This window comes from Catharus ustulatus, chromosome 31 (assembly GCF_009819885.2).
Source record: "Catharus ustulatus isolate bCatUst1 chromosome 31, bCatUst1.pri.v2, whole genome shotgun sequence".
In the NCBI taxonomy this organism is placed as follows: domain Eukaryota; kingdom Metazoa; phylum Chordata; class Aves; order Passeriformes; family Turdidae; genus Catharus; species Catharus ustulatus.
This window is the reverse complement of record NC_046251.1, coordinates 910,264-923,115: the sequence shown is the minus strand read 5'-3', so window position 1 is coordinate 923,115 and position 12,852 is coordinate 910,264. Positions and strand designations below refer to the sequence as shown.

At 47.0% G+C, this 12,852-nt stretch overlaps 1 protein-coding gene and 1 pseudogene across 1 annotated transcript in view; one reads left to right on the top strand and one right to left on the bottom strand.

The window, feature by feature from the left end:
- Positions 1-2,913: 2,913 nt before the first annotated feature.
- Positions 2,914-10,123, bottom strand: LOC122149469 (annotated as a pseudogene).
- Positions 10,124-10,694: 571 nt separating this feature from the next.
- HDAC7 (histone deacetylase 7) overlaps positions 10,695-12,852 on the top strand; it is a 95,152-nt gene continuing 92,994 nt past the window's right edge. Inside the window, exon 1 of the mRNA XM_033083382.1 lies at positions 10,695-10,836. Within this exon, the coding sequence (XP_032939273.1) occupies positions 10,818-10,836 (19 nt within the window). The 5' untranslated portion in view covers positions 10,695-10,817. The remainder of the gene's footprint in view (positions 10,837-12,852) is intronic.

The window sequence follows — 12,852 nt, the reverse complement described above, 5'->3', positions numbered from 1 at the left end:
GGTTTTCTCTGGAGGAGGTAACTCAGGCTTGCCATGAGACAGGAATTGTCAGATTCCTTCTGGAGGTAACTCAGGCTCACCATAATTTTCACTCTTCCAGGGGACAGAAATTGTCAGGTGTCCTCTGGAGGAGGTGATCTCAGGCTCACCACAATTTTCACTCTTCCAGGGAACAGGAATTGTCAGTTTCCTTCTGGAGGTAACTCAAACTCAACACAATTTTCACTATTGCAGGGTGACAGGAATTGTCAGGATCCCTCTGTAGAAGGTAACTCAGGTTCAACACAATTTTTATTCTTGCAGGATGACAGGAATTGTCAGGTTCCTTCTGGAGGTGTCTCAAACTCACCACAATTTTCACTATTGCAGGGTGACAGGAATTGTCAAGTTCCCTCTGGAATGTGTTGGGCTCACCACAATTTTCACTCACCACAATTTTCACAATTCCTGACAGGAATTGTCAAATTCCCTCTGAGATGACTCAGGCTCAACACAATTTTTACTCTTGCAGAGTGACAGGAATTGTCAGGTTCCCTCTGTAGAAGGTAACTCAGGCTCACCATGATTTTCACTCTTCCAGGGAACAGGAATTGTCAGATTCCTTCTGGAGGTGTCTCAAACTCACCATGATTTTCACTATTGCAGGGTGACAGAAATTGTCAAGTTCCCTCTGGAATGTGTTGGGCTCACCACAATTTTCACTCTTCCAGGGGACAGGAATTGTCAGGTTCCCTCTGTAGAAGGTAACTCTGGCTCACCATAATTTTCACTCTTCCAGGAGACAGGAATTGTCAGATTCCTTCTGGAGTTGTCTCAAACTCAACACAATTTTCACTCTTGCAGGAGCCACATCTGTCACTGCAGGAGGATGGCACTGTCACCACTGATGGGCGTCAGGTTGTGCTCTGACTGTGTCAGGGTTTGGGGTTTGTTCTTTGTAATTTTGTATTTCTGTTTTAATTTCCCTAGTGAAGAACTGTTATTCCTAATTCCCATATCTGTGCCTGAGAGCCCCTTGATTTCAGAATTTTAAATATTTTCAAATTATAAATATTTTCAAATTATAAATATTTTCAAAATATAAATATTTTCAAAATTATAAATATTTACAGAATATAAATATTTTCAAATTATAAATATTTTCAAAATAGAAATATTTCAAAATTAGAAATATTTTCAAATTAGAAATATTTTCAAATTAGAAATATTTTCAAATTAGAAATATTTACATATTATAAATATTTACAAATTATAAATATTTACAAATTATAAATATTTACAAAATAGAAATATTTAAAAATTATAAATATTTTCAAAATTATAAATATTTTCAAATTATAAATATTTACAAAATAGAAATATTTACAAATTACAAATATTTTCAAATTTATAAATATTTTCAAATTTATAAATATTTTCAAATTAGAAATATTTTCAAAATTATAAATATTTACAAATTATAAATATTTTCAAAATTATAAATATTTACAAATTATAAATATTTAAAAATTATAAATATTTACAAATTATAAATATTTACAAAATTATAATAATTTACATTCTCCATGCACACAGCAGAGAGAGAACGTGGGGACAGAACCTGAACCTACAAATCCCCACTTGGGAGAAGGAATTTGATTTACCAAGGCAGTAAAAAACTTGGGCAGGAATTTGCACTAAACCTTTGACACACAAGACATTTCCCTTTCAGGCCAAGACAAACAAAGGAAGGAAATGTCTGGAACTTTTAAAAGGACCCAGTGGAGACAGGTAAGGGCAGATAAGGAAGAGTGGGGAAGTCTCCAATTTTTACAGATTTTTACAGATTTTACAGCTCTGCAGGTTCTGTGAAAAACAGGTTTTGTTGTTTTGGTAAAATGTAAAATATTTAATAATAAAATATGTTAGAAGTGCTTGGTGTTGGATTTTTACAGCTGCTAAAAATGTTAAAATAATAAATAATAAAATAATAGTAATGTTATAGAATATAAATGTTAAAATAGCTTTTCTGTGTAAATATTGTTTTTTTTCTAATAGCAAAAGTTAGACAGGTTTTTAAAAATAGTGTGCTTAAGCTACCCACTTAGTTAAAATAACGACCCAATAATAATAATAAAAACCCTGCAGCTAAAACAGCAATTATCAACACTCACCAACTACAAAAAGCCAAAAAAATTATTAAAAAAATTATTAAAAATAATTTTAAAAAATAAAAACCGAAAAACACACATACTCTAAAAAAAAAACCAACCCAAAAATTAGCCCTTTCTCAGCATCATTTGGAGTAAAAAAATCTTTAACCCCTTTTCAGCTCTGCAGAATTTCTGTCCAACCCAGATTTCTCAGCATCAATTGGAGTAAAAAAATCTTTGCCCCTTTCCAGCACTCAGGTTCTGTAATTAAAAAAAAAAAGAAAAAAAAAAGAAAAGCAGCTGGAGCTGTTCCTGTGAAGAGAACAACACTGAAACAATGATAAAGATAAAAAATCTCCAAAAATTCTAATTGAGGCTATTCTCTGTCCCTACATTTGTATTTGGCACATGAGGTTCTTTTTTGGTTTTTTTTTTTTTTGTTTTATTTTGGTTTTTTTTGTGTTTCCAGGGCTGGGAATGGGAGCAGCAAGGAGAATTTAGTGGGATGAACAATGATTTTTCCAATCCCTGATCCCTCATCCCTGCAGAACAGGATTGTTGCAATGAAAATGTTGAAATTGCAGCACAGAAATATTGAAATTGCTGCACAGAAATATTTAAATTGCAGCACAGAAAAAACACGTGTGGAAACAACACACGTGGGAAATTCTCGGGTGGAAAAATCTCGGGTGGGGGGCGGGGCTTGCGTGGGGGGCGGGGCTTGCGTGGGGGTCACGCTTGGGGGGCTCGCGTGGGGGGCGGGGCTCGAGTGGGGGCGGGGCTAGAGTGGGGGGCGGGACTCTCGTGGGGGGGTCACGCTTGGGGGCTCTCGTGGGGGGGCGGGGTTTGCTGGGGGGTGTGGCTTGCGTGGGGGCGGGGCTCGCGTGGGGGGCGGGGCTTGCATGGGGTGGGCGGTGCTCGCGTGGGGGGCGGTACTCGCGTGGGGGGCGGGGCTCGCGTGGGGGGCGGGGCTCGTGTGGGGGGCGGGGCTCGCGTGGGGGGTCACGCTTGGGGGGACTCGCGTGGGGGGGCGGGGCTTGATGGGGGGTGTGGCTTGCGTGAGGGCGGGGCTCGCGTGCGGGGGCGGGGCTTACGGGCGGGCGGGGCTCGCGTGGGGAGAGGGGCTCGCGTGGGGGGTCACGCTCGGGGGCTCTCTTGGGGGGCGGGGCTTGCGTGGGGGGAGGGGCTTGCTGGGGCGGGGCTTGCGTGGGGGGCTCGCGTTGTGGGGGGTCGCGTGGGGGGGTGTGGCTTGCGTGGGGGCGGGGCTCGCGTGCGGGGGCGGGGCTTGCGTGGGGGGAGTGGCTTATGGGCGGGCGGGGCTCGCGTGGGGGGGGCGGGGCTTGCGTGGGAGTGGGCCCCCCGGGGGGAGAGGGGGTGGGGTGGGGGGGGGGACTCGCGTGGGGGCGGGGCTCGCGTTGGGGGGCGGGGCTTGCGTGGGGGGCGGGGCTTGCATGGGGTGGGCGGTGCTCGCGTGGGGGGGCGGGGCTCGCGTGGGGGCGGGGCTCCGCGGGGGGTGTGGGGCATGCGTGGAAAAAATCTCGCGTGAAAAAACTCGCGTGGAAAAATCTCGCGTGGAAAAATCTCGCGTGGAAAAAAACTCGCGTGGAAAAAACTCGCGTGGAAAAAACTCGCGTGGAAAAATCTCGCGTGGAAAAAACTCGCGTGGAAAAAACTCGCGTGGAAAAAACTCGCGTGGAAAAATCTCGCGTGGAAAAAACTCGCGTGGAAAAAACTCGCGTGGAAAAATCTCGCGTGGAAAAAACTCGCGTGGAAAAATCTCGCGTGGAAAAAAACTCGCGTGGAAAAAAACTCGCGTGGAAAAAATCTCGCGTGGAAAAAACACGCGTGGAAAAAACACGCGTGGAAAAATCTCGCGTGGAAAAATCTCGCGTGGAAAAAACTCGCGTGGAAAAAAACACGCGTGGAAAAATCTCGCGTGGAAAAAACACGCGTGGAAAAAAACTCGCGTGGAAAAATCTCGCGTGGAAAAAACTCGCGTGGGCGTGGAAAAATCTCGCGTGGAAAAAACTCGCGTGGAAAAAACTCGCGTGGAAAAACGCGCGTGGAAAAACGCGCGTGGAAAAAAAACTCGCGGGGGGGGGTGCGTGGGGGCGTGGCTTGCGTTGGAGGGCGGGACTCGCGTGAGGGGGTGGGGCTTGCGTGGGGGTGGGGCCGGGGCTCGCGTGGGGGGCGGGGCTCGCGTGGGGGGCGGGGTCGCGTGGGTGGGCGGGGCTCGTGTGGGCGGGGCTCGCTTGGGGGGTGCGGGGCTCGCGTGGGTGCGGGACTTGCGTGGGGGGCGTGGCTCGTGTGGGGGGCGGGGCTTACATGGGGCGGGGCTTGCGTGGGGGGCGGGGCGCGCGTGGGCGGGGCTAGCTTGGGGGGGCGAGGCTCGCGTGGGGGGTCGCGTGGCTGGGCGTGGCTTACGTGGGGGGCGGGGTCGCGTGGCGGGGGCGGGACTCGCGTGTGGGGGGCTCGATTTGGGGGCGGGGCTCGCGTGAGGGGGCAGAGCTTGCGTGGGGGGCGGGACTGGCGTGGGGGGTCAAGCTTGAGGGGGTCGCGTGGGCGGGGCTGGCGTGGGGGGCGGGTCTTGAGTGTGGGGGCGGGCTCGCGTGGGGGGCGGGGTTACATGGGGGCGGGGCTCACGCGTGGGGCGTGGCTCGCGTGGGGGGCGGGGCTTGCGGGGAGGGCGGGGCTCGCGTGGGGGGCGGGGCTCGCGTGGGGGGTCGCGTGGGGGGCGGGGCTAGCGTGAGGGGGCGGGGCTCGCGTGGGTGGGCGTGGGACTTGAGTGGGGCGGGGCTCGCGTGGTGGGCGGGGCTTGCGGGGAGGGCTGGCGTGGGGGCGGGGCTAGCGTGGGAGGGCGGGGCTCGCGTGGGGGGCGTGGCTTGCGTGGGTGGCGGGGTCGCGTGGGCGCGGGACTTGACTGGGGCGGGACTGGCGTGGGGGGGGTCGCATGGGGTGGGGCTCGCGTAGGGGGCGGAGCTTGCGTGGGGGGTCAAGCTTGAGGGGGTCGCGTGGGGGGGTCACGTGGGGGGGCGGGGCTTGCGTGGTGGGCGGGGCTCGCGTGTCGGTCGCGTGGCAGCCCGCGGGACACCGCGGTGACCCCCCCCCTGTGTCCCAGTCGGTGCTGGAGACCCACGACGAGAACCAAGAGCAGATAAACACGTGTTGTCTTACACTCCCCCTAAGAATAAAAATAATAATAAAAATTTAAAAAAACCCCCAAAACCCCAAATAAACAAAAAATAAAATAATGAAATGGAATAAGATAAAGTAAAATGAAATGAAATAAAATGAAATAAAAGGAAATAAAGTGAAATAAAAATAAAAAAGAAAATGAAATAAAGTAAAATAAAATTTTAAAAAACCCAAATAAACAAAAAATAAAATAATGAAATGAAATAAAATTATATGAAATAAAGTAAAATGAAATGAAATGAAATAAAATGAAATAAAAATAAAAAATAAAATGAAATAAAATAAAATAAAATTTTAAAAAACCCAAATATACAAAAAATAAAATAATGAAATGAAATAAAATTATATGAAATAAAGTAAAATGAAATGAAATGAAATAAAATGAAATAAAAATTAAAAATAAAATGAAATAAAATAAAATAAAATTTTAAAAACCCAAATAAACAAAAAATAAAATAATGAAATGAAATAAAATTATATGAAATAAAGTAAAATGAAATAAAATAAAATAAAATAAAATAAAATTTTAAAAACCCAAATAAACAAAAAATAAAATAATGAAATGAAATAAAATTATATCAAATAAAGTAAAATGAAATAAAATGAAATAAAATAAAATAAAATAAAATTAAATTAAATTAAATTAAAAAAAAAACCCAAATAAACAGAAAATCTCCACAGGTGTCCCTCTGTTTTTTTTATTGCTGGGCTTGATTTGTTATCAATTTTTCTAAAATTTTCTGCATTTTCTGCTGGGTTTGAGCACAGCTCTGTGACAGGAGCCCAAAGCCACCAGGGGACACAGGGGAGGGGATGATGAATTACAAAATTTACCGGGAAATTTCTCATTTCTCAATACATTTCCTGCAAGGTTTGAAATCATTCCCCACTGTGTGACACCTCATCCCTCCTCTTCACAGCTGCTTCTCATTTCCCAGCCATTTTCTTCCTGTTTTGTTAGATTTCTATATTTTTTTTTAAATTTTAAATCATTTTTTGGGAAGGTTGGGGGCTGTTTTTAACAGCTGCACGCAATTCCCCCCACTCATCACTATAAATAACCTCAGACAATCCAAAAAAATTCACAAATCTGGGGTTAATAATCGTAAAATGGAGTTCAGCCGTCTCTGAACTGTGATTTACTGGGACCCAAGCCAGGCAGGATCCTCTCTGCAGAATCCTCCACGGGGACCAACCCCTTCAAAAGAGGAGGAAGGATTTGAAATGCCTTGAAACACGAGATGGGAAATTCTTCAAGCGGATTTTCCGCTGGGCGAGGCCTCCAGGGCGCTGCTGGATGTTGGGGATTCCTCCTCCGTGCTCAGAACTGCAGAACAGGTGAATTTATCCTGCCTGGGCAGGAAATTCCACCAGGAATTTGGGTTATTCCACCAGGAATTTGGGTTATTTCACCAGGAATTTGGGTTATCCCAGCAGGAATTTGGGTTATCCCGGCAGGAATTTGGGTTATTCCACCAGAAATTTGGGTTATCCCAGCAGGAATTTGGGTTATCCCACCAGAAATTTGGGTTATCCCAGCAGGAATTTGTGTTCTCTCACTGAAAATTTGGATTATCCCAGCAGGAATTTGTGTTCTCTCACTAGAAATTTGGATTATCCCAGCAGGAATTTGTGTTCTCTCACTAGAAATTTGGATTATCCCAGCAGGAATTTGGGTTATTCCACCAGAAATTTGGGTTATCCCAGCAGGAATTTGGGTTATCCCAGCAGGAATTTGTGTTCTCTCACTAGAAATTTGGGTTATCCCAGCAGGAATTTGTGTTCTCTCACTGGAAATTTGGATTATCCCAGCAGGAATTTGGGTTATCCCAGCAGGAATTTGGGTTATCCCAGCAGGAATTTGGGTTATTCCACCAGAAATTTGGGTTATCCCAGCAGGAATTTGGGTTCTCTCACTGGAAATTTGGATTATCCCAGCAGGAATTTGGGTTATCCCACCAGAAATTTGGGTTCTCCCAGCAGGAATTTGGGTTATCCCACCAGAAATTTGGGTTATCCCGGCAGGAATTTGGGTTCTCTCACTAGAAATTTGGATTATCCCAGCAGGAATTTGGGTTATCCCAGCAGGAATTTGGGTTATCCCAGCAGGAATTTGGGTTATCCCAGCAGGAATTTGGGTTCTCCCACCAGAAATTTGGGTTATCCCACCAGGAATTCGGATTATTCCACCACAAGTTTGTGTTTGTTATCCCACCAGGAATTTGTGTTGTCTCCCTGCACTCATCATCATCCTCAGGAGCAGTCCCTGGGTGTGCTCCCCTCTCTCTGATTTCCTGCTCTCATCATCATCATCATCATCATCATCATCATCATCATCATCATCATCATCAGGAGCAGTCCCAGGCTCTGCAGAGTTTGAGCTGCGGCCTCAACTCCCGGCAGATCCAGCAGATGATGCTGTGTCCCTGTCCCTCAAAATTTCTGTGTCCCTGTCCCTTCTTCCTCAACATTTCTGTGTCCCTGTCCCTTAAAATTTCTGTGTCCCTGTCCCTGAAAATTTCTGTACTGTGTCCCTGTCCCTTAAAATTTCTGTGTCCCTGTCCCTCAAAATTTCTGTGTCCCTGTCCCTCAAAATTTCTGCGCTGTGTCCCTGTCCCTTAAAATTTCTGTGTCCCTGTCCCTTAAAATTTCTGTGTCCCTGTCCTTTAAAATTTCTGTGTCCCTGTCCCTCAAAATTTCTGTGTCCCTGTCCCTTAAAATTTCTGTGTCCCTGTCCCTTAAAATTTCTGTGTCTCTGTCCTTTAAAATTTCTGTGTCCCTGTCCTTTAAAATTTCTGTGTCCCTGTCCCTGTCCCTGTCCCTGTCCCTGTCCCTGTTCCTGTCCCTGCAGTTTTCTGTGCTGTGTCCCTGTCCCTGTTCCTCAACATTTCTGTGTCCCTGTCCCTCAATATTTCTGTGTTCCTGTCCCTTGTCCCTCAACATTTCTGTGTCCCTGTCCCTGTCCCTGTCCCTGTGTCCCCTGTTCCTGTCCCTTGTCCCTCAGCATTTTCTGTGCTGTGTCCCTCAACATTTCTGTGTCCCTGTCCCTTAAAATTTCTGTGTCCCTGTCCCTTGTCCCTCAACATTTCTGTGTCCCTGTCCCTGTCCCTGTCCCTGTGTCCCCTGTTCCTGTCCCTTGTCCCTCTGCATTTCTGTGCTGTGTCCCTGTCCCTTAAAATTTCTGTGTCCCTGTCCCTTGTCCCTCAACATTTCTGTGTCCCCTGTCCCTGTCCCTCTGCATTTCTGTGCTGTGTCCCTGTCCCTGTTCCTCAACATTTCTGTGTCCCTGTCCCTCAAAATTTCCGTGTTCCTGTCCCTGTCCCCATCTCTGTCCCTGTCCCTGTGTCCCCTGTCCCTGTCCCTGTCCCTCAGCATTTCTGTGCTGTGTCCCTGTCCCTGTCCCTGTCCCTGTCCCTGTCCCTGTCCCTGTTCCTGTCCCTGTGTCCCCTGTCCCTGTCCCTGTCCCCCTGCATTTCTGCAGACCCAGAGCTGCTGGAAGAAGCTGGGCCCAGGATGTCGCTGCTTTGGGTGGAAATTCCCATCCCAGACCGAACCTCAGGACTGTCAGATGAAGAAACAACACTTTTCTGACCCCAAAATCCCCAAACTGGGAAGTTGTGCTGCAGGAGATGATCCCTGGCTGTGCCCTGGGATGGGGACTTGGAGCATCCTGATTTTATGGAAGGTGTCCCTGAATTTATGAAAGATGTCCCTGAATTTATGGAAGGTGTTCCTGAATTTATGGAAGGTGTTCCTGAATTAATGGAAGGTGTTCCTGAATTCATAGAAGATGTCCCTGAATTAATTGGAAGGTGTCCCTGATTTCATAGAAGGTGACCCTGATTTCATGAAAGGTGTTCTTGATTTCATAGGTGTCCCTGATTTAATGAAAGGTGTCACTGAATTAATAGAAGGTGTCCCTGATTTAATGGAAGGTGTCCCTGATTTAATGGAAGGTGTCCTTGATTTCATAGGTGTCCCTGATTTAATGAAAGGTGTCCCTGATTTAATGAAAGATGTCCCTGAATTAATTGGAAGGTGTCCCTGATTTCATAGGGGTCCCTGATTTCAGAGAAGGTGTTCTTGATTTCAAAGGTGTCCCTGAATTAATGAAAGGTGTCCCTGAACTGATGGAAGGTATTCCTGAATTAATGGAAGGTGTCCTTGAATTCATGGAAGGTGTTTCTGAATTAATTGGAAGGTGTCCCTGATTTCATGGAAGGTGTCCCTAAATTAATTGGAAGGCATCCCTGAATTAATGAAAGATGTCCCTGATTTAATGAAAGGCGTCCTTGATTTCATAGGTGTCCCTGATTTAATGAAAGGTGTCCCTGATTTAATGGAAGGTGTTCCTGATTTCATAGAAGGTGTCCCTGAATTAATTGGAAGGTGTCCCTGAATTAATTAGAAGGTGTCCCTGATTTCATAGGGGTCCCTGATTTCACGGAAGGTGTTCCTGATTTAATGAAAGGTGTCCTTGATTTCATAGGTGTCCCTGAATTAATAAGAGGTGTCCCTGAATTATTGGAAGGTGTTCCTGAATGCATGGAAGGTGTCCCTGATTTCATAGGTGTCCCTGAATTAATTGGAAGGTGTAACTCATTATAGGAGTGGAAAAAAAAGAATTTTCAGGCCTCTTGCAACCCAAATCATCCCGGGATTTTGTCTCTTTATTTCTCCCCGCCTCTCATTCCCCACCTGCTCTCTCTGGCTGCTCCGTTTCCCTTCTTTTCTCAGCGAACATCGCAATTTCCCTTCCCGTGGGGCCGGCAGCGCTGGGTTAACGCCACCGTCATCGGGTGTCAGCGCTGCACGAACCCTTAACCCCCTCGGGGATGGCAAAAAACAAAAAGAAAAAAGAAGGAAGAACCGAATTCTGTGCCGGTGACGCTTTCTCCCGGCCAACAAACAAAAGTTTTACGAGCTGAAGCCTCTGGATGCTGCATTCCAGCTCGGTAACATTTCGGTAACACATTGCAAACGTTTGACTCATAGAAACTTGGACGGCTGGAGCCGGGGGAGGGGGAAGAGCGTCACATTCCCATTCCCGGGCAGGGTTTGGTTGTCGGATTTTTTTTTTTAAAAAGAACTGAAACTTCTTTCTGTTTAATAAAAAAAAAAAAAGTGTTTGAGCCTTCGCATTGTGTTTGGGAGTGAGGGGCTGAAGGGGGAGGGATCCGACCCGGGGCAGCTGAACTCGCTTTTCTTCTGCAAGTTTTTTCTTTTTCTTTTTTTTTTTTTTTTCTCCCTCTGTGTTCCCAGGGCAGGGTTGGCTTTCTAGGTTTGATAAAGCATTTCCTTCCATTGTCATTCTATACGGCCTCTGGGCCCTGCGCTCAGTCCCTCCCCTTTGCCGTCCCCTCTCTTTCTCTCTCTCTCTCTCTCTCTTCCTGAACTTTAGTGAATCTTGAGATATAAAGAAAGCAGCTGCCTCCCTTAAGCACAGCTTGAACAATGAGACCTCCTCTCCAAGGGCTTTAATTCCTCTGGATGCAAGGACAAAGCCAGGGTGAGTAGCCAGGGGTGGCTCCCGGTCCCCGGGCTCCGCTCGCCGCAGCTCCGGCTCCTCTCGCTGTCCCCGGAGCCATCAGGTAGCTCAGGAACCGATGCTGAGAGTGTAAAAAATCCTCAAAAAATCAAGCAGCACCTCCTGGGGAGGAGCTGGCGCTGTCCCCACGGACGCTGTCCCCACGGACGCTGTCCCCAAGGACGCGGTGGCTTTGTCACCTCGCTGCGCCCCCCGAATTTGGGACCCGGCAAAACCTGGCTCTGGGCGAGGTGGGAGCAATCCCAACCTCAAAAGCAAAGGAAAACAAACATGATGCAATCAGGCGTGACCGAGCTGGGCTGCGGGAGGGGAAGATTTTATTTTTTTTTTCCCCCCGTAGTTTTGGGGGCTGAGCGCTCCAGGGGATGCTGAAGCGGAATTTGGGAAGGTGATGAGGGGGAAACGCGTCCGGAGGGTGCTGGGGGTGCAGGAGGAGGGCAGGAATCTCAGAATGTGCTGTGATGGGGTCTGGCTTTGCCTTAGGGATCTCCTTGGATCGCCTCACCCGCAGAAAAAGAAGAAAAAAAAAAAAATAGCAGGACACAAATTGCAGGACGCTCTGCGCGTGTTAATTAAAGTGATTGGGGACAAATGGTGAAACTGCTGCTGGATTTGCCTCTCCCAGGACGGAATCAACTCCAGCTGGTTCCCAAGGGGGTCTGTGCTGTGCTGGTGGATCTCACAACCCGAGCAGGACGAGCCCCAGGCTGAATTTCGAATTTCGTGCAGCCAAACCCAGCCCAGATGTTGTTATCTGGTGGCTCCCCCCTCCCTTGAGTTCCTCCTCCTCATCCCGCGTGTCTCCAGCGTCTGCTGGCTGGGATAAAACATGATTCACAGGGTCCTGGGCCTCATAAACAGGGAATGATCAAACAAGGCATAAAAGAACATTTTTATTGCTCGTTAGGGTTTTGCTAAGACCGTCTGGGGCTCTGTGTCGGTTCAGGTGGCTGCTGGAGCACAGCGTGTTCTTGTGCTACAAATGTGAAAATTCTTCCGTGTTCTGAAGCACAAAAACTGCTCCAAACACCGCTGGAAGTTCTCTGTAAAGTCCTTAGAGAGGCTGTGCAGTCTCTCATGAGGCATCTCAGGGTAGTTTGATGGAGTTTTGAGTTTTTGCCTGCATAAAAATCTCAATTTTGGGTCTGAGTTTTTCCCTGCATAAAAAAAATCTCAATTTTGGGTCTGAGTTTTTCCCTGCATAAAAATCTCAATTTTGGGTCTGAGTTTTTCCCTGCATAAAAATCTCAATTTTGGGTCTGAGTTTTTCCCTGCATAAAAAAAATCTCAATTTTGGGTCTGAGTTTTTCTCTGCATAAAAAATCTCAATTTTGGGTCTAACTGGGACCAGTTCCTTGTGTTTGTTTGTACTGCTTGTTCTCCATCTCTACTCAATCCAGAAATTTTGGGCACCTCTCTGTTTTTTGCTGTGGGATTTAAGGTGAGGGTGGCAGGTTGGCCTTAAACCCCACGGACTAAGCTGAAGGATGTGGATAAAACCGGGTTTAAAGCAGAATGAGGTTTAGGACAGAGCAGAACTCAACTCCAAAACTCTTGTGATGGACGTTTCTCCATTTCTCTAGGTGTGTATTAACATATTTGTGTTAATACAAATGTAGATGAAACCTTCAGATTTAAGGGAATTTCTCAGAAGCAGAATTGTGTTCAGAGGCAGAATTGTGTTCAGAGGCAGAATTCTGCTCTCTCACTTTTCAGGAGGCAACAAGAACTTGACCACCACTGAAAATTCCCCCACCTGAGTGCCCTGGTCCCCTCCTGGCAGCCTCCAGGAGCTCATCCACGCTCCTGGCACTGGCACAATGAGGAAATGGGCCAGCATTTCCATCTTAGCAATCAACTTTCCAGGGATGTTGCATGGATTTTCCAGCCAGGGGTGGAACAGCAGCAGCCACGCTTGGATCTGCCAGGCCAGGGCTGCAGGAGAAAGAACCAGGGAAGGTTTGGGGAGCCTCAGAT